This window comes from Pieris napi, chromosome 8, assembly GCF_905475465.1.
Source record: "Pieris napi chromosome 8, ilPieNapi1.2, whole genome shotgun sequence".
Lineage (NCBI taxonomy): Eukaryota > Metazoa > Arthropoda > Insecta > Lepidoptera > Pieridae > Pieris > Pieris napi.
The window spans coordinates 11,484,950-11,507,390 of record NC_062241.1 but is presented as its reverse complement, the minus strand read 5'-3'; the positions used below and the strand labels follow the sequence as shown (position 1 = coordinate 11,507,390).

The following is a 22,441-nucleotide window of genomic DNA, read 5'->3' as shown; positions in this document are numbered from 1 at the left end:
TAATAGATTACAATGAAGATGCGACCGGATCTATGCTGATGATTACCGGTCAGTATATAATCGTCGTTATGTATTTTCTCTCTCACAAATCACTTTGGAAAGGAAAGGGACAAGTTTTCTCTTACAATTCGGTATTAAGATTTTCAAAATCAATAATGTTATTTACAGAAAAGTTTGCTTAATATGAAGCCGAACTTGCATAACAATAGCTATGATTTCTTTTGTATGTGTGTAACGTATTCAAAACTAGTAGTGTTTTTAACTTTTGTCATAGAATGCTACATTCCTAAGTAACATAGGCTTTATTTATTTCTTAAATAGTTTTACGTCGAGTCGTGCGAAGTCTGTTATGCACGGAAATTTTGCATTTGTTTTATGCTTTCCTTAGACAAGATACACGCCATTCATAGCTTTCAGTGCCTAATACCCGCAGTAGATTTTTAAGTCTAAGACGCATGCCCTTACGATTTCCTTTACTGTACAAATAAGAGGTCATTTTGCACGTAGAAGCAGCTAAGGATCCAGGATTTGAACACATGACTGATGGTCTCAACTTAGAGAAACGCGTAACCACTTCCCTAATAAATATAAAAATAAATCATTGGCGCTACAACCTTTTTAGGTCTGGGCCTCATATTTCTGTATCTGTTTCATGGTCATTTGTCAATCTTGCAAGTAGGTGATCAGCCTCCTGTGCCTGACACACGCCGTCGACTTGTAGTCTAAGCCGAGCCGGTTTCCTCACAATGTTTTCTTTCACGGTTCTAGCGAATGTTAAATGCGCACATAGAAAAAAAATCCATTGGTGCACAGCCGGGAATCGAACCTACGACCTCAGTGATGAGAGTCGCAGGCTGAAGCCACTGCCCTAATAGGTACACCAAAATAGTAGTTCTAGATGACACGGATAGACTAGTAATACATTTACAATTTCGTAAGCCATAACGCAAACTCACGACCAACATGAATGGTATTGAATAGTAATAAATGTTCAAGGTCGACTAGTGATGAAAGAATTTATGAAATTCCATTGTGATAAGACTGCTTAATGTAATTTATTTTCAAATAATTATTGGACGAGTTCTACGCGAATTCAATTTTTTTTATAGAGTTTTGTGTCGCTTGATAGTGGGTTTTTATATACAGGTTGGAATTCATACTTAATTGTAAAAGATATTGAAGCATTTTTTTAAATAAAATAATTAGTTTACGTACGCTTGAATCGATTTATCATTTAATTAAGGTTTTATTGCTGTATAGCTGTGTGTTGTCTCAGAATTTTAAAATAAATATATTTACTCAGAAGTAATTCCTTTTTGCTTTTTTATGTGGACCACAAAATTAGGACAAACACATGATAAAAACAAACAAATTTAAATATGAAAAGCGGTGCCGTTCCTTGAACATGCGGCCCGCTAGCACATGGCCATCGAAATCAAGTACAAAAAACAGTGGTAATACAAACAACAATACAATGAAGGAAGAAAAATGTGATTTAATAAAAACCCTTTGTGCAAAATGCGTGTATATTGTATAATACAGCGTAAATTGTAATACACTCGTTATAACGCAACATTTCTCTATTACGAAGAAATATTTTCATATTTAGACACCAACAACAAACTTAAGTGTGATTGTTTTTATAATCAGCTTACAAAACTAATCGTAACAGTATAACGAAAACTCTCTATAACGAAAGAAAATGCTCGGTCCCCTTAAATTCGTTATAAAGAGTTTACACTGTATTATAAAGTATTATTTATAAACATCCTGGCGCCATTAAGAAATTAACGCTTTGAGAATAATTATACGATGAATTAAACAAACAGAGATAATGTATGCAAATGTTTAATTAGTTTGAATTGCAAAAATGTACGGCTGTTGAATTTAAACAGTTTCATTTGTTTTGAATTGGATTAACAATGATGCTTTGCATTTCGTATTTAAATTACAGATAATTGTTTGATTTCTAATTTTTTTTATTGACATCTTTGTTTTTGAACATGGAACATTTGACGTGCAGTGTATGTAACTTGTTGGTTAATTCCTTGATTTTTTTACACTTCGTTGCATTTATAGAAAAACATAATATAATACATAAAAATTATAAGGTATCCAACGGGCGACCTGATCGCTATCAAGCGATCTCTTCCAGGCAACCCTAGAAATGAAATAAACTTATAGAATCACCAACCTTAATCTAAGAAAATAATATAAAAACAATATTAAATAGTTAATCTCGCTGATTCATGAATTGCGATGCAATACAAAAGAATATTTATATTCACCAAAGAATATACAGTCAAAATCTGTTATAACGACATGGAAGGGACTACTCATATTTGGTCTTAAAAACCGATAGTCGTAACAGCCGATGACGTTGTTATTAAGTACCTAATACATGGAATTCAGCCGGGACCTGAGATTTTGGTCTATATAACCGGTATGTCGTTCTAAACGATGTCGTCGTAAACGATTTTGATTGTATTACAATATGTACACTGTTATTTCTATTATTTAAGGTGTTTAAATTGGTACACTGAACATGAAGACCCCTTAGTGCTGTTTCACGACTATACCTTGTGTCTTTTGAAACATTGAAAAATTAAAAAAAATAATTGATGCCTGGAAGGCATCGATTATTACCGAAAAGCCGCATCTTGCTCTTAGTGAATTCCATGTATGTGTTAATTGCAAATATATAAAATTAATCATGGTTAGATAAAGATATTTTCCAAGTTATGCAACGATAGAATCGAAAACTACTACAAAAATATATTTATATATTTATTGTGTTTACGAACACTTTCTTTTGCGAGCTAAACTGTGGAATCGACTCCTGGATCTGGACTCTGGTCTTCCCCGTGAGATACGACCTCCAACTACTCAAAGAGTCTACTCCTCCCTCAAAACCGGCAACGCACCTACAAAAAATGGGTGTCTACTGTCTTTTATGGGCGTCCCGTAGGATTGTTTGCCCCCTATTATATTTAAAAACAAATGCTCATGATAATTTATACGATTTAGTTAATAATACATAAGTAGCATAACGGTATTTATTTTGTTATGAAAATGTTATTTTACTTACATTCGCAATATATGCAAGCGTTGGAATAATTTAAATGGTCTTCATATTTATCTCTTCTGACGTATTTATATTAAAAAAACTAGGAAATATATGAATTATCATTATTCGTGACCGTGATTCTTATCATTATGCAAAACAACAGTTATCTTGATTGACTCGCTCTTGTGTTATCTCTTATCAGCGTGTTAAAATTATGTATGTAAAGGAATAAAAAAATCAGGTTTATCTAAAGCATATTGGTTAATTCTTTTAAAACTTTTCTATATAAACATTTCTTAACCGTATCCTATCCTGCTCAATCGTGACTTTTGTAATTCTTGTATTTCTTATTCTTTTGTATTGCATGGCAATTCATGAATCCGTGAAATTAGCTTTTTAGTTTATTTCATCAAAAAAATTGTATTACTTTAGATTAAAGTTGATGAATTTTTTTTATATGATTTGGTTATGCACTTCTTGCACGTTTCATATATATTTTTTTTAAAGCTTTTCCCTTACTAGGGTTTCCTGGAAGAGATTGCTTGTTAGCAATAAGGCCGCCCGTTACATCCCTTATAGTTTTTATGTATTTTAAGTTTTTCTATAAATGCAACTAAGTGTAAATAAATAAATAGATTTCTTAAATCGTTTAATAATATCAGAGATAGTTTCGGCACATCACTGACAGTCCAGACATCTCCAGGCGCACTTGCCCTTAAGAGCTGGATTGACAGTACTGCTGAGGGGAGGCTCGCCGTACCTAGACTCCCTCAGGCGCTTAGGGCTTCAGCGGTCTCCTGAAAATATTTTAGCCCTTACAAAGGTTGTAAGAGCTCATCACTGGTACTTAGCCTCAGCGACCAGGGAATTGGTGGCGCTCAAACAGATTCTTTGGGTAACATGTCCTACAGTGTCCAAAGAACGTAGAGAAACGTATTCATTATAGGATGAAAAATCGGTCCGATAATCCTTCAATATATATACAGTACTGTATTTTAATAATATGTAAAAGTATGATATAGATAAATTTTATTAATTAAATGTATTTTGTTACAGGTACATAAGTTGTATTATAGTGAAAAGTCAGCAAATGTGTGACGTATTTTCTGAACCAAAAGGTATTTACTAAATAATATGAAGTCAGCATTCGTGATTATTTTAAATATGAGACTGCCTTGCTTTTGTTCTTTGAATTTGTAAGAATTTGAAATATATTTTTTTTTAAATTTGGGCTAACCTCCCTGAACAAATGTTTTATTATTTAATTAATCGATCTACGCTAAGAGATTTTCGAGAATTAATGGTCACATCGAGACTGTATAAACAAAATAATTTTTTTTGCTATATTTTTTACATTCATCGAATTAAATGACAGGTCTCTCATTTCTATAGTTTCGCAGCACACCATATAAATTTGTACTATGCATTTTCTATGTGTTTTCTCTGGCGTCGCCCGGTGAATGGTTGTTTTCATTCAGTCACCTGTCTGTCTTCGCGGAGACCGCTCGCAAAGAATCGCGTGTGATGTGACCGTTATTTCGTGTTTTTAATGAAGTATGTTAATTATTGGTCGTTGTTTGCCTATTCGATAATTCAATAATTTATGTGTGACGTGATAACTTAGGAAGAATTGTGAAAAGCGGTAAACAAAAAGGAGTAATTAATAATTAATGCTTTAAATATTTAAAATTTAATTATATTTTTTGTTCAAACACGAGATTATATGCCAACTTAATTTAATATTATTTACTAGGAAATTACTTGACTATGAAATTAATAATTATTAATCTTATAATTATTTAAAATTTACCTTAAATTGATGATAGTGTTTTTATAGTATGGAGGAGGTTTTAGCTGAATTGGACTCGAAATAATGTATTCAGGATATAATAATGAAGTTTATAAATGTATATATAAACTAATATTGATATCAAATTTTTAATTTGATTTGACACAAATTACAATTATCACATTAGATTTAGGCAACGCACTTGCAAGCCTTCTGGCAACACTTAATCACTTAACATCAGGTGAAACCGTTTGCCTCCTGCTTAAAAAAATTTGAAATTGTGTTAAAATAACTGTCATTTACATACATTTCTCTTATATGTGTATGTTACCATAAACAATATCTAATTAATATAATATATTCGAAATTCATAAATTAAATTTTTTTTATTTAATAACAAGTTACATTTTTAGCAGATATTTGAGCCCCTGAGCTAAGTCTAGGGAGACCTGAACATCAGGGCACTCCAATATAATATATATTTATGATTTATTAAGCCAAGTAATTTTACGACTTGAGGTTGGAGACAGATTTAATCTTATCAGTTTTATCTGCTACTTGTTTTGAGGCTTGGTATATAAATTGCCATATTAAATAACAGTGACAACCTTTTTGAGGGAAAGTGCTAAATATAATTATTAAGACCTTAAACGAGTCACATATATGTTAACATTGACATTTACTTACGAAATAATTAAAATAATTTTCGGTTTTCACTGTATAAGGTAAACTTGTGAAATTTATTGTTTTCAGTTATATATTTACACTTCGTTGCAATACAGAAATACAGTATTAAAATAATTAAATAAAAAGGAGGACTACTCTGCACTTGGCACTTTGACTTTGTCTCCAGGCAAAGACTGAAAAAAGTGAAATATAACATACAATAACTTAGACAAATGGATAAAAGCAAAGCTATTAAAACATATGTTGACAATGAAAGGGAAAATTAAATAGGTGGTATAATAGATGGCGTTGGTCTCTATGGATTAAGGATGGAGTTAGGCGTGATTTTGTATAGTCTAAGTGTTTGTAACTACCAATGATAGTTAATTGGCAAAGTGAAAAGTCAAAATCATTTACTCATATAGGTAACACAATGTACACTTATGAACTTCAAAAAAGAAGTATATATTATCTAATTTTACATTTAATGCCAGTTCTCAAATCAAGGGCGTAGAACGGAAGAAAAGAACTGGCAATAAACTTTCCGCCACTCTTTTTAAACGCCAAGTTTTTTTTACACAATATTCGTAAGGAGCATGTTCCACATGACATCTTAAGTAATCAATGCCAAATATATAAAAAATACAAATTGAACAGTCACGAAACACTATCTCCTTTCTTCCCATCGTAAACACAGTTTGAGAGAATGAGAAGGAGCACTTTAACCGCAATAGTTACAAAATATTTTTTTGTCTACCCTCCGTTAGTTAGACGTCAATAGTAAGTTTCATTTAAAGTTCGCCTGTGTGATGAAAACGTGTCTTTTAATTTAATGTGAGATTTGTGACGATGGTATGTAATATTGTTTTATTAGTAATAATATGGATAAAGTATTTTCATGAAGTTCCTGTCGCCATAACATTTGTTAGGTTCTTTTCTGTAATTAGTAGCTCGAGTAATAGTAATAATTACGCCACTAGTTTGAGGTGGGTTAAAAGATTGACTGGAAATTTATATAATGTGTGTTTAAGGAAATATTATATCGCGTTTATTTTTTACTAGAATGTGTTACTAAACTCAGGTTAACTCAAAGCAAATGTTCGTAAACTATCGTTTGACCATCTTGGTGAGAGACTGATGCCTATAGGAAAGAAGTCCGGCAGTAACGGGTCACAACTTCCGTTTACATGACGTAGGTATAATAACAATAAGTCTGAAAACTTGTATGTGACCCTAGTAGAACAGCTGCGTTTTTAGAATACTTTTTAATGATGATAGTTTAAAACACAGTATAAGTATTGATAATCTTGATGAGAGGCTGGTGCCTATAATATAACTATAGAAGTAAGGCAGTAGCAGGTCATCAGCTTTCCATCGCGGATATAAAATGATTAGTATTTTAGACATTACCGTCTAAACTAAAGTAACAAACAAAATATAACAATGAGTGGCTGTGTGTGTGAATATGTCTAAGTGTGTAAATTGAACATGTGTAAAACATTTAATTTAAAGACTACCTCAAATGGTTTTATAATGACTAAAAGTTTTATTAGCAATTCAATAAAGGTTATTAGAACATAATCATAAGCGTACCAGCGTCAGTTAGGATTACATCAATTATCAAAAAAGATTCAATGCTGTTTATTGCGTATATAATTCTAAAAGTACACGATATACGAAATCTTTAGCATTATTAGCGAAAATACATTATCAAGTTAATGGGATTTAAATCGTTACACACCGCAATTGTTATTACCAATAGTGCGGCTTACAAGTCTTTCCTCAGCTGTTTCTTAAGTTGTTGCGAAAATTTTCAGTAAAATGTTTGCTGTAATTTTTATAGGCAATACGATATTATTTGCAAATATTACTTAGGTTTTAGATACTTTATTGGACCTTTTGATAAAGATTAAAGTGTAATACGTATAAACAGGTATTATTAAAAACGTTTTCATTACACGACACCAAAACGACGGATAATTACATGATAATAATAATTAATAATTTAATTAAATGATGTAAATTTCAAGTTTCATTAACTGTTTCATTCTTAACGGTTTGATGGTTGACAGTTGACACCATTTAGCTAAAATATCTTTTTATTTTTACTTTATTCTTATAACTTTATTAATTAATCCATACAATTATTGGTTAGTTTACATTTTTTAATATTAGTGTGTAGTCGTGCTAGTATAAGTTTAAAACAATTTAAGTTAGACTTCTTTTTTGTTTTTAAGTGGCCAAGTTTTTGCTTGGCATAGGGTTCCTTCTTCATATTTTTCCATTTCTCTTTGTCTTGAGCAACATTCAGCCAGGTTTTCCCCGTTAGTTCTTTAACGTCATTAGTCCATCTTTTCTTTGGTCGTCGTATACATCTCTTTCCAGTCCGTTTAGTTCAAGTGTCCATCCTTGATGCCGCGCTCTAGAGAAATGACCCTCCCATTTTTATTATTACTTAAGCCTATTTATTACAGCTAACTATTAAGTTTTATTAACTTTATGTTAAAGGTATTATTAAAAGTTAAATTCGTTCGATCGTTCGTGATTATTAATAAGTTTTTTATTAACACAATTTAATATTGATTTTTTTTATAACGAAAGTGTTAATTACAATGGTATGGTTGTTGAAATAATTGGTTAGTGTGTGGCGGAGAGCCATGGAAATTTATAACAAGTGAAAGTACGGTTTGACCTTGATCAATTATTGTTATTTGGGTACACTATTTGATGGCAGGAAATTAATGTATGTTTTAAAGTGAACATAAATAGTTTACTATGTGAAGTCGACATCGTATGAGTTCTATCATGTTTTGTTATAATTAAAAGGTAGTTTTAAATTAGGGTTTTAAAATAACATATGATATGAATTATAAACTTTTTTTGAAAATTGCAATTATACATATTTCCAACACCAATACGAGAATAAAATATGTACAAAGTGATAATAATTTATAATGTTGGAAATTGTATTATTAAGGTTTTTCATACAAAATTTTTGTATTTTTTAAAAATAGTTAATACATAAATTGTAGTGAAAAATTAATAGTTGTCTTACATAATTAGGAAATAATTGTATAATGCTAAACGTAGGAAACCTACAAATGTAAAAGCACTACTTAGCATAGATAATAAAAACTATGCCAAGGTGAATCCTTGCTAAGTATATTGCACTAGTTTTCTTTCTTATTTAACCAGTAATATTCAGCATAGTTCCTGGGTCAGGGGATGCGCTTAGAATTAAGATCAGTGTTTTCAGGGGCGGTGTCTTTCGATAGTATGATATTAATTTTTGTTTGATTACTTGTAACACTAAACCTACTTTTTTTAAACAAAAAAAAAACGGTTACATAAGTACCACGAAATTGTTATCCAGTTACCTACAACACGGAGACTCCCTAGTGTTGGGACTTGCGATAGATGAGATTTGGCACAACCTATTTCTGTCATAAACAACGTTTTGATTTAGTTAAATAATTTGGTTTATTAGTAATAGGAATTCGAGCGCTTTTATCTAGGATTCTTTTTTAAATATTGCTAAGATACATAAGCCGAGTGCTTCTGTTGTCTTTCGTTCCTTATATCTCTTAGCTGTTTTACTGGATTCAAATATTTACAAGTTTTCGGACATATTAATTGTTATTATTAATACGCTCGTAATTAAAATGAATTTATTTTATGTAACATTTAAATTAATAGGTTTATGAATATTTAAAATTGTTAGATATTTATAAATTCGCAATTATTTTAGTATCAGTAAAAATATAAAATGAGAAATTATTTACGCTATTCACTTTCGGTCATCTAAATATTAATGTGAGGTTACGTCAGGTCAAATATAGCGGAATAAATTAAACTACGTCATAGATGATCACACTGAATTTAAATGTGTATATCTCCATCAACAAGGTAGACATATATCTGTGTCTGTGTATAATGTAAATGTCTGTCATAAATATTTAGAAGTCCGAAAGTGAATAATTTCACAATTTTCATATGTTTCTGATATTATGAATGAGAATAATTTTAACACTTACGAGAAGTGTGAAAATTATTTTTAGTGATAAGACTGAGCTTAAAAATGTACAGTGATGGCGTACCTATTTATTAATGGCTAACATTTTTAAATATTCATAAACATATGAATTTAAATGTTACTATAAAAAATCATTTAAATTACGTACGTATTAAATATATTTTCAATAATATAGCTTATAGCAGATCCGGCTTATCTGTGGTATTGAAGCATTATTATTATTTTTAATATTATAATAATACTTAAATATTCTGCGACGCAAAATGTGTCGAATTCGAATTCAAAACCCTTTTTGTTGGTTAATAAAACCGCATTCTTGAAAGATAAAATCAGGGTCACAATAACAAAGTGTAGTTATTACACTATTTAGATGTTAATTGTCATTTGATAGTTATCTTTTTCCTTTAGCCGTCACTATCGGCTACTTATAGTTGTCAAATGTACATTAATAATTATAATTAGAAGTAACTTAAGGAGACAAAAGGCAGTGAATGATATGTAGTGGTCTGTTGGTGAACGAAAAAAAAACTGCTGAAACACGGAATATTTGCTTGTGTTCCTTAATCTTATAGGCAAGACGTTTATTAGCCATATACGCCGTCGATTTGGTGCTTAGCAAGTTAAATAATCCTAATCCTTGAGATTCATTTGCTCCAGTTCAAACAATTTGTATGACTCAAAACTTGGCGATTAAAAAGAATGGCGGAGAGTTTCTTGCTCTACGCCCTTGACTTGCGAACTGGTAGTAAATGTAAATTTAGAATCAATTTAACATCTTTTCTGTTGACGTTCATAAGTGTACTTGTTGACCTATATGAATAAACTTGTTTTGATTTTGAGTTTGATTAATATTAATAGAAAAAGTAGTGATTAGCTGTCGTAAACTATCACTTAATGAACGACTCTGTGTACGCGAATGATTTGATATTTAACTTTAATCACGCACGAAATCGCTAAGTTATAGCTAGTTGAAATTACGATACTGCGAATTTCGATCAAAAAACCAGCGAAAACCGTTCAACCATTATGAATACGATGTCATTGACAAAGCATCAAAGAATGTAGAAAGGAATAGTGACACTTTCTAGTTATCAGACGCTTTTAATAAATAAAGTAATCGAAACATAGAAAATCGATCGTTAATATTAAATGTAAAATATTACTGATTCCGTCATGCCCTTTCAAACAACACTAAAGTAGAAGCACGCTGGAGTTTCATCCTTTTGTCATTGACATCCCCAGGTGCGGCACTGTACGATTTTAATCGTCGTTTCTTGTAATAATAGCAAAGGAGTGGAACTCCTTGTGTCCTCCTTCGTTTTCCCTAGTCAGTTTAATATGGTTAAATAGGCATGTCCCGAACAGGAGTGCCATGCAATATGCAAATATAATTCATGCAAAGACCACTTCTTACTTAACATCAGTTGGCATTGTGGCTAAACGCCTATCCAGTTGTGTATAAAATTTATTTATATGTAGATATTAATATGTTCTTTAATATTATAGAAAAAAACATTTTGTTCTATCATCAAAAGTTTTCGCAGCGCATGCGATGAAAGATATTTTATAGGCTTTTTTACACCTTGGGTAACATTATTGTAGTTTTAGTAGGGATCCTTATTTTTTTCTTGCAAATAATAGCCTATATTAATCAGTGATAATGTAGCAATTAAATGTTGAAAGAATTTTTAAAATCGATCCAGTACTTTTTGATCCACATACAAATCTTTCCTCTTTATAATTTATTAATAGATCTACAAATTCACGACTAATATTAATATGTTTAAGCTTTTAAAGTATTTCGTAAACAGATAAAATATGCGCAACGATTAGTTTAATGACCTTATTTTAAATATTGGACAATAAATTGCTACTTGTATTGGGACGTTTTAGTAAACTAGATTCGCGTTTGAATATTTCGTAAAATTAAGAGCTATATGAATTTTCAAAAGGTTGTATACTATTACCTCTTAAGAAATAGCAGTCTCTATCTCTTTATCTCTATCTATATAATAATCTAAATCTTGAAACAGATATAGATAAGAAAGAAGCAGCTTAAAAATTTCCTTTTCAAGCCGTAATATCTTTAAACAAAGCTTTAAAAAAACAAGGAATAACGGTCGATGCTAAAGTGCCTCGTAGACTTGTGACGGAGTGTAAACAATAACAAATAGATATTAAAATGTGATAGAACAGTGAACAGTGAAATACAACAAAATGTGCAGCAAGGATCAGATAACACACATCCTTGGAAAGATCAATGTGGTAAGTTTGTATAGTTAAGTAAAGACCTGCTTAGTGATACTTATTATAAATAATATTAATTATCGGATGTGCATTTATTTTTATAAATGTTAAAATAAATAAAATAAATAAAGTCCCTGTTATTTATAATAATAATACATGGTACAATAATGTGTATGGTGGTACAATCATAAGTTCGCATATTCTGCCACACACAATGGAGCGCAAATTTGTCTTTAAAGGAATTTTACATTTTACTATTATTATTTATTAGTCTTCTTATATTCTTATATATCGTACAAATCATACGTTATTAAATTTATATCAACTACAATGTCTCACAATAATAATTTTTTCCCAAAAGTAATACACCAAGGCGATTTTTTAAAACTCTAGTTGGAAGATCTTTTCATTCTTTTGGTAAATTATTATAAACCTTGTTTGCCATACAAAAGGTGTTTTCCTAAACAGTTCCAGATTGATTATTGGCACAGCCAATTTCTCTTCATGTCTACTTTAGGGGTAATGTAGCATTGAAATTGTGAAAGAATTTTCCGTGTTTATTCGTTACAAACACAAAACACAATCCTTGCGATTTATGATCCTTTGTGTGTGTTTAGATTGAAGTCTTGTTTTCTTTCATTTAAATACTTCCAACCATTTTATGGATATTAGTATCTTAGATTACCCGGTCTGATAAAAAGGGAAAATTCTGTTTTGATAATTTCTAATTAGTGTATATATATATATTAATTTTAAATTTTTATCTATTAAAAAATTATACTTTAGTAATTAAGTACTTTTTTCATCAATAACGCGAAAGTGTTTTAAAATGGTATATTTATAATAGTCTTATTTAACGTGATTCTGTTAATACCTAGTTCTAAGTATTATCAACAGAACGAATTGTTGATAACATTATGTAACATTTTCCTTATTGTTTCTTGCGTGAAAATGTCGATAAGCCTTGAAATTGAGGTCTACGTGTTGAATAATATCAGTAATTTTCTTTCCAAGCATCGCATTAGAATATTTTCAAATATTCAATAGATTCTCACTAAAACTCAAAATACATATTCATATGTCATATCACTCATGATATCACTGTTAATTAATAATAAATAATAAAATAAAGTAATAATTATTATAAAAATAAATTGTTTATAATAATTATTACTTAAATAGAAGAATAAACGAATAAACTCAAAAATTTTCCGATTTCGATTAGAATGTAATACCTATGGGCTATTTTTTTCCATAATATAATAAAATATCGCTTTAAAACCACTTCTAGTGTTTTATAATTTGATTAAAGACATTAACATGCTAATGTCATTAATTTATTACATAATTTTGTTTGGGTTGAATTGATTTTTTAGAATGTTACGATGTCTAGGTCATATCCTAATTATCTTAAGAAAAGTAATTAAATTTAGCAACTGTTAAGAAACTATTTATAATTTTCGCAATGTCAATAATAACTTGAATAATATATGGTCAACCTGGTTTTGTCTTCTCCGCGTTCCAGTGGATAATGCTACACACTCCCTCTAGAGGGGTGTGTTAGGTGAAATGTTGGCTCGCGCCCTGCTGATACAGGGCGGTACGGGGTCGAGCTTGTAGCTCTTGATGGGGTCTACAGCGCCCAAGGAGACGTTGGCCTCGACTCGCTGCGCGCAGCCGATGGGGTCTTGTCCGGGGTGTCATATCCGGTGGTTAGGGGCCAAGGAGTAATCTCAACTTGGCCCTGGTGTCTTGTTCATTGGTTTCATTGGTTTCGGGCAGCTACGCGGCTCGCGGTCAAGCTCCGCCGGCTGAGACCCCCGGTGGCCCCGGGGGAGGCCCAGCGAGGCGACCAGCGGTCGTAGCGGCGGTTGCTGCCCTGGTGTACTGTCCGGTGGTTAAGGTATCCGCGGATACTTGTATTTGTCAGGTGGCCTGGAGTGCCACGGCGCAATGTCCTTAAGGTGGAGATGTTGAGAGGCGTCCGCTCGATCAAACATCCCCTTGGTGTTTGTCTTCTCATGGAGCAATGTATGTTTTTATCTTAATATATAGGTACTTATATAAAATACGCGTCACGTTATTTGTCCGTTATGGACTCCTAAACCGATTTCAATCAAATTTGCACCGTGTGCAGTTTGATCTAACTTACAAGATAGTCTAGCTTACACATATGTATATATATATAATTCTACTGTACGTGTGCATGTCACTGAACTCCTCTGAAACGGCTGGACCGATTTGAATGATTTTCTTTGTATGCGTTTGGGTGGAGCCCTGGATGGTTTAGAATCACCAGCTCGGCAGATGGCACTGCAGTCGGTACTTTTATACTTTGTTCAATATGCTAATCACTTGAAATATCATGCAGGAATACATCTGTCGGGTCCGCTAGTTATACATATATATAAACTAAAAGTTCAGAAAATACCAAAACCACTAACAGGTTTAACCTTGCCTGAAGGACTACACCACAGTACAAATTTAAATTCCTTATAAAGTAAAGAGTTCAAAAGAAATGCAATTAATACAAAAAAAAAAAACGAAACGAAAATATTACAACAAACAGAGGAAATAAAATTAATACATTTATCTTAAATAAATGGAGCCTATCGCATCCTAGATTGACAAAAAATATCTTTTAATTTTTACCCTTGCCTATGAATATCTTTTTGTGGCATAGTGCATATTAAGTGGATAAACATCGAAAGTATTAGTTGTTTCAAGCCCTAAGCCCTACCAATAAATAAAATAAATAAATCCTTTAGTTGCAAAGAAAGTGTTACATTTAGGTCGATTAATAAAAATCCGCATTATAAATTTAATAAATAAAAAAATTGTTGATTCTTCAGGTAATAACAACTTGGCTACGGTTACTGCTAAGAGATTCTAAAATAAAAATTGTCTATACGTTATCTAACCTTTTTGATTGGAGTCGGCAGTTTTTTACTTGTTTGTTAATAATAGCACCATTAAACAGGAATTCGGAATTACATTTTTCTTTTTAAAGACAACTTTTACCGCTAGAGGTGTTGAATTCGTTACATTACTTTGACATGACAACTTGATTAATATCGCCTGATGTGATGTGTTAAATTGAAAATAACACCATCGTGTTAGTGTAACTTTCGCTAGGCTTATAATTTAATGTAAATTACGTTCAATTGTTTTATTAGGGAAAATAGCTTTCGCTTGCAGCTTTACCGTTTCGGGTTTGGCAAGATTTGCTACCTTTTCAGCGATTATCAATTTACACTTATGCTTTATAAATTATATCATATTCTATTCTTCACAATATATTGGTGTATCGTACAAAAATACGTCTACTTTTTGAGTCTGTCGTTCATACAGAGGTCATTACTTAAGTGTTGACTTTTAAATGATTAACGATATTGTATTGTAGGGTAGGCCATTTAAAAAAATGTTTTTTTTTTTTATGATACTAATATTATATGCTAATACTATGTGCTATTATTCACTTCTAAACTCGCGTGAATATATCTAAATTGTATAAACAAAATTATATTATGTATGTAGCGATAGCTGTCGTTTCTGAATCTTATACTAATATCTCATTTATTAACACAGATAGACGTTATTATTCGAGGAATCCAAGCCTAGAACAACCATGAAACATTACAAAGATCAGAATTCAAAAATGTACAATTTGATCTCGAGTTACGAAACAATAGCGAAAAGATTGCACGCAGAAATACATCAGTTTCACACAGTTGAGTAAATTGAGCGATTATCAGGTAAGGTGTTAAAATTTACGATTTCTTCATTAGTTTTGTTAGTTCTGTAATCAAATTTTATATTTTGTATGCTGTGCTCTGCGTTTTTATCAGCATTAATTCAGTGCACGATGTTCTATAGAGTAAAGATTTTCTACGTAAATAAACTTTTAAATGCAAATGGAAAAAAAAAATTGTTAGACACATGTAGATTAAGATGTCTTCTATAAATTACTTTGCTCTATGGTCAATAGTTGCTGCGACGCGTTATAGGAATTTTTATTTGTCTTTTTCACTTTGGGTTACGCTATTGTAATAAGAAATTTAACTTTTTTGAAAATATCTATGTTCATCAGGGATAACGGGGATTTTTTGAATAGGTCCAGTCGTTTTGGAGCCTATTCAATGCAAACAAACAAATCTTGCCTCTTTTTAATATTAGTAAAAGTGATGCATATTATTAATGTATAACTAAATGTCTGTGTGGTAGTAAAATATTCATGATCATCATCATCAATGATTATAATAATAATACAGCCTCTTGTACTTTCTTACTTTTTTATTACTGCAGTACCTACTTAATTTTATTTTCAATTTCATATCTAAAATCTACTATGACAAAACAAGACCAGGATATATATAGCTGATTAGTAATGAAAATGGATCAGGATATCTGTAAGGACCTCGTTAGAAATGCGTATATAAATATAGTAATAAAAGATTAAAAATTGCGCGTGCGCTTGCCTTGCATTCCTACTTAATGTGTAAGTTTGCTAATGACGTCACTGCCTCCTGGCCGCGACTCCTGACCTCGCAGATCAAATCGCTACTTTCTGTAGAAAGCTGTTTTTCCAGTATAAAAGGAAAAGTTAATTTGCTTAGCTAATTTTAAGTTGACGAGAATTTTATCTAAATGTATGAATTTGTTGAGGAAGTAATTTAAGTAGGCGGAGTAATGACAATAAAATTTATCATGTTTGTTGACATTCATGATCAAGAGAAATATGTATACATTTTATTATGATATTATTTATTGTGAAATTATTTTTATATAAACTTAATACGTATTATTACTAAAATAATTTACAGAATATTAAACTAAATTGTAGTAATAATCCACAGCGTTGCGGCCTATTACATCATGAGATTTCTGTATCTATTTTATTTGTAAACTTTAATAAATAAATATACTTTATTTTATTCGGTGTGTACACTGTTTTTAAGTTGTGTAGTGTCCATTGCGTACTAGTCATATTTATTTATAGAATAGAGCAGTGGCATTGGCCTAGTGGTTTCAGCGTACAACTCTCATCCCTGAAGTCATCGGTTTGATCCCCGGCTGTGCCCCAATGAACTTTCTGTCTATGTGCACATTTAACATTGTCTCGAACGATGAAGGGAAACATCGAAAGAAAGCCGGCTTGCCTTAGACCCGAAAAGTCGACGGCGTGTTGCAGGCACAAGAGGCTGATCACCTACTTGCCTATTAGACAAATGATCATGAAATATGATACAGTAATCTGAGGCCCAGACCTAAAAAAGGTTTTGTTTATTTTTTTTATACAATAAATAAATAGATGATATTGATACAGTATTATAACAGTAGATAATAACGGATACAATGTTCTAGTTAAATGTCGTGTCTGTCCATCTTGAGTGTGTGATTGACGTCTCAAGCGCTCTGCCGTTCACTGTTTGGCCTTACTTGTCTTTTCGACTTACGGCTATATTAACTTGAAGAATGTCTAAAGGTCTAAAACGAGACATGTTAATTATTTATACCTTCGCACGGGTAGTAGAACATGGTAGGCATTACGTTCTACTACCCGTGCTAAATGTGATATTAAATTGCTAATTCAAATCTTACATACACATAACTTTAGCTTAAACCTTAACTTTTCTCATTAATCATAATATCATGAGACTCTGTGCAGTAGTTTTGTTTTTTTTTAAAGAACAGCGACAGGAACAAACTGGAGCAGCGATTTCCAACCTTTTTTGTGCCATGCCCCACCTTAGCATTTTTTAAATTCTTATGCCCCCCGAACCTAACATATTATTTAATATTAAACAATTAAATGGTTCACTTGAGATACTCAAATGATAGGTTTGTTTACGAAACACAGTCAGTAAATTTTAAAAACATAATGTAAAACTACAATTCAAATTTCAATAATTTTAATAAATTTTCGTATTTATTAAAATTATTAATAATCAATTTGCCCACCTGTGGGGAGTTAGGCCCCACGTTAGGAAAGACTAGAGCCTAGAGGCTCACCTAATGTTTAGTGATACCACCGCCCATGGACACTCATTGGCATAGGGTTTGCGAGTGTGTTGCCGTACTTTTAAGAATTGGTACGATCTTTTCTTGATAAGTTTATAGCGAACAGATAGACGCGGCAGTCTTGTTTTGTAATATTTAGTAATAAGCTGTCGTAAAATTCATCAATGATTCAGGAATGATAAACAAAATATTTGTAGAAATGGAATTTCTAGTGTGTAATATACTGTTGAAAATAGTTATGTAGATTTCGACTCATCAAAAGACCGCGTTCTTTATTGTTAAACATTCGATGATATCTTTGATATTCTCAGGAATCGACTCACGCGCATGAATGTAGTTCGTTCGTGATTGTGGTTACAGCTTCCGCGTGCTTGTGCACTTGTCTCGTTCGTGAAGGATTAGACTTCAATAGGATTACTTTATTTTATTCGTGAGAAATATTTTAAAAGGCGATTGTCTTTTGTTATCTTTTGAGAAGCTTACATTTGCCGAACGAAATTAAAGTGATCTATTATCTAATTACCGTCATTAAAGTTATGGTTTTGTCTCTCTCCGTCAAATTGGGTGTACGCTGAGTACACCCAAAAATGCGAAGATGCGAAAGATGATGACGGTGTACACTGATTTAGCTTTAGGAATAAGTGGGTTCAAGTGTATTTTAATCTACTATGTATGCTTAATTAGTTAATTATATTGTAGCTAATTATAAATATTATATAAAAAACTTCAATTATTTTCCTTCAAATATTTTATTATAAATATAAACAATAAGAAATGTGCATTAATAGGCTGAAAAAATACAATATTTGGTACATTATATGGCGTCGTTACCTCGTGGGCACGGTTCGTTTACTAAATTCTATATTGATAGAAGTTATAAGGAACAGCACAGTAACAACAATAGCATCACCTAGAATCGAATAACCTCCATTTTTAATGATTATGTCCCTGACATTGAAATTACTTTCAACTTGACCATATGATTGATGTGTTAATCACCTAACTACCAGTATTACTTCCTTCCCCTACATGAGAATGCGTTAAATTGCATTGTCGTGTTATTTTAATGTGTACCGGGCGTTTCCGTGAAGGAAAATAGCGTGTATTTATGTCCTTACGATAATAGAAAATTGTTAACGTAAGTAATAGTTCTCTAATTAGTGGTCATTTTAACGGTCGTATAAATCGAATTATATTTGTTTATTAAAGTTCACCGCATTATATATAATGATATGAGACTTTGTTACAAGATATATTTTCTAAAATATATGACAATTATGGTAAATTATACAAAAAAATAAAAAAAATAAAAATAGTTTTGGCTTGACGCCTTAGCGTTGTATAGTGATGTGGGGTGTCACTGCATCTTATATAGCATTTACCATGGAGACTGTTCAGAGGAGTTGTTCGGACTAATACCTGCAGATGAGTTTATTTATCGGACGTGAAGGCAAAATACCATCCGTATCACCTCAAGTCCGTCATTCCACAACTGAGCGTTTCTTAAAGCAGTTTTTGCCGCGCACCTCCACTATGTGGAACCAACTGGTATATTTCCGAACCAATTTGACTTAGGGTCCTTCAAGCAAGAGCGTACCTATTATTAAAAGGCCGCTTGCTAGCCTTCTGGCAGTGTCAATGGGTGGCGGTATCACTTAACATCAGATGAGAAATAACAAACAAAATTTGTAACAAAATATTGTGTACGGCCAAACCGTATTATAAGACTTTAATTTATGACTACAATATCGTTAGCTGGTTATTTAAACCCCTGTTCAATCAAAATCAATTTAACATTTATGTGCATTGTATATCTGAATTGAATGATGTTTACAGCGCATTGTGAATTGTACAAATTGTTGGCCGCTACAAACATGCGTGACTAAGTGTAAGAAAGTAAATATCATTGTTTCTATACAATACATTATTGATGAGATACAAGATTTTGCGTTATGTTTATAGGGTTTTACTTTAGAACTTTTTAAATGTATGAAAATCTGAATGTCCTCTTCGTTGACGTAGCCTTCGTCGCTATTCATTTGTTTTTAAGTTTTTTCGTATTAAAAATATTGCAAACTTTCCCGCTCACTTTATAGAGCATCTGGGAAAACGGCTAGGAGAGTCACCTGATGTTATCGCCTACCATGGACACTACCAGAAAGCTCGCGGGTGCGTTTTAAGAATTGGTACGCTCTTTTCTTGATGGACCCTAGGTGATCTGGACAATGGTCGTGTGGATGAAATTGGCTCGTAGTTCGAAACGGCAGTCTACAGTCTACACACGTCTATTAGGGTACGATTTGCCTACACACGAGGTCTAGGGTACTCACCACCACTTCCCCAATATTGCCCCTGATTTTAGGGCCGTGTGAGGACGCTGGAAGTCGAATTGGTTCGGCATTACTTTAGTTGGCAGCTTTTTCCACTAAGTGATATAAAGTGCCTTATTACTCGTGTAAACGACGTTGAGGTGATACGATATAACACATTGCAAAGTCGGGCCAAGTGATGTGTTGAGACCAAATGGGAAATGGTCAAGTTTTAATCTAGTAATTGAAGAATATTTTGTCACGTTTAATGACAATGTATGCTTGACTTATGATAAAGATGATTTAATATCTAGACGTTTATTTAACCGTTTACATGTATTAGAGTGATCGTACATAAATATAACTAAACACGTTCCAATTTAAATATTGACGTTCATAAATGTACATTGTTACCAATATGAATAATTGATTTGAAACGTTTTTACGAATGCTTCTATATTTCTAGCAAATGTATATTGCGTTAGATGCGTGTGGTTCACTTTAGTTTTTATTTATTAATTGCACATAACACTTACACTTTAAGGAAATAAATGAGAGAAGTTCGTTTCCAAGTGTAATCCAATAATATATATATTATATGTATTATGTACATATAATAAATAGAATTTCTATCGGGGTAGACCTATTTTTTTTGTACACTGAGTACACAAGAGTTGCTTACGATATTATTAGTTATAAGATAGGTAGGTAAATATATATTTTTAATGTTTTTTAATTGTAGGATTATTGTGTAGTTCTATCGCATTTGTAGTAACTGTTAAGATATAATTATTATGTGGAAATAAATAAATAAATATAATAATTCAAATCTCTAATCTTTTTACAACTTCTATGTAATCTTTATACATATATATAATTCCACTGTACGTGTATATGTCACTGAACTCCTCTTAAATGGCTGGACCGATTTAAATGATTTTTTGTGTACATTTTTGGTGGCGCCCTGGATGGTTTAGTTTCACAAATCAGCCCGATAAAAAAAAGAAAATATGTTTATTATGAAACATAAGATACAGGTATCACTTATTCCACGTCATTAAATTTGAATTTGTAGGCATCCCTACTCATCGGCAAAGAAGACAGAGGGTGTAGGCCGAGAGAAAAAGCCGGCGTAAAAAACTCTCGGTACTCTTTTAAAATAGCAAATCATCAAACAATACTTATTTTAAAACAAATATCGCAAATAATTAGAAGTAGCCTGTCTAGCACTAGTCCCAGGCCCTTTTATTAACTAGATAATCGTTAACTTTATAGTAAGCCTTTTTTGCCTTTTTAAATATTGATGGCGCTGCAGTCGGTAATTTCATACTTTATTTTATATCCTGATTGCATAAAATATCATGCAGTACGTCTGTCGGATCCGCTAATATAATATAGTAGGTAACATATAGTACAGAACACACATCATAACTGCATTGAATACATCAAAAACTTTCTCATATGAGAAATCAGTGGATTGAAAGCTTACGACCTTTGCCCTAGCCCTCAGTGAACGAAATCCCTTCACTTAAAATATCACCGTTCAAATATCGCTATCAATCAAGAGCAATTGAAACAAGATCGATTAATTAACGGTATTCACTAAATTCAAGGCGAATTACGGAACTATTAACCTCAACGCATCTCACTTTCTATTCAATAATACGGTCACCTGATTTTACGACGAATTACACGAAAAGAATTCTAAGTTGTGTACCTATGTTGTATTCTTATGGGACGAATGACCTGAGTAACACGGCTAGGTTTTTAAATATTACTTAGGGAATTATTCATGTATAATCGTTTTACATAACTGATATAGGTACATTAGTATGTAACGTACATGAATCTCCCAAGCGAAATTAGAGAATTGTTACTGAATAAATTTAAAACTCTCTTTAAACTTAAATTTATAAGATTTTTTTTTAATTTAGCGATTATTTAAATGATACTTGGCATTGATTTGCTCCAGTTCAAACTATTTGTATGACTCAAAGCTTGGCGATTAAAAATAGTGGCGGAAAGTTTCTTGCCAGTTCTTCTTGCCCGCTCTACGCCCTTGACTTGCGAACTGTAAATTTAGAATCAATGTAACATATTTTCTATTGACGTTATGTGTATTTGGATGGGGCCTCATAGCCTAGCGGTCTTATTAAGTGGCAGCTAGGTGAGGGGTACCGGTTTCGATACCCGGTTCGAGGGCAAGTTTTAATTTAATTTAAATTTGTTCTCGGCCTTTGGGAGGGTTGTGCCGGGCGAATGCCTCAACCGTACATGGAGGACATGGTCGAACTTCTGCAAAAAGCACG

At 32.0% G+C, this 22,441-nt stretch overlaps 1 protein-coding gene across 3 annotated transcripts in view; it reads left to right on the top strand.

The window, feature by feature from the left end:
* The window catches only part of LOC125051636 (disheveled-associated activator of morphogenesis 1), a 119,246-nt gene that overhangs the window by 34,791 nt on the left and 62,014 nt on the right, over positions 1–22,441 (top strand). Inside the window, exons 1-2 of one of the 3 annotated variants that reach the window (XM_047652113.1) lie at positions 4,551–4,621; positions 11,589–11,820. The exons of 1 other annotated variant lie outside the window; for it this stretch is intronic. In XM_047652113.1, coding sequence (XP_047508069.1) covers positions 11,773–11,820 — 48 coding nt within the window. In that variant the 5' untranslated portion in view covers positions 4,551–4,621; positions 11,589–11,772. Of the gene's footprint in view, positions 1–4,550; positions 4,622–11,588; positions 11,821–22,441 lie in introns of those variants that run through there. One more of the 3 variants, XM_047652112.1, reaches the window with a different exon arrangement.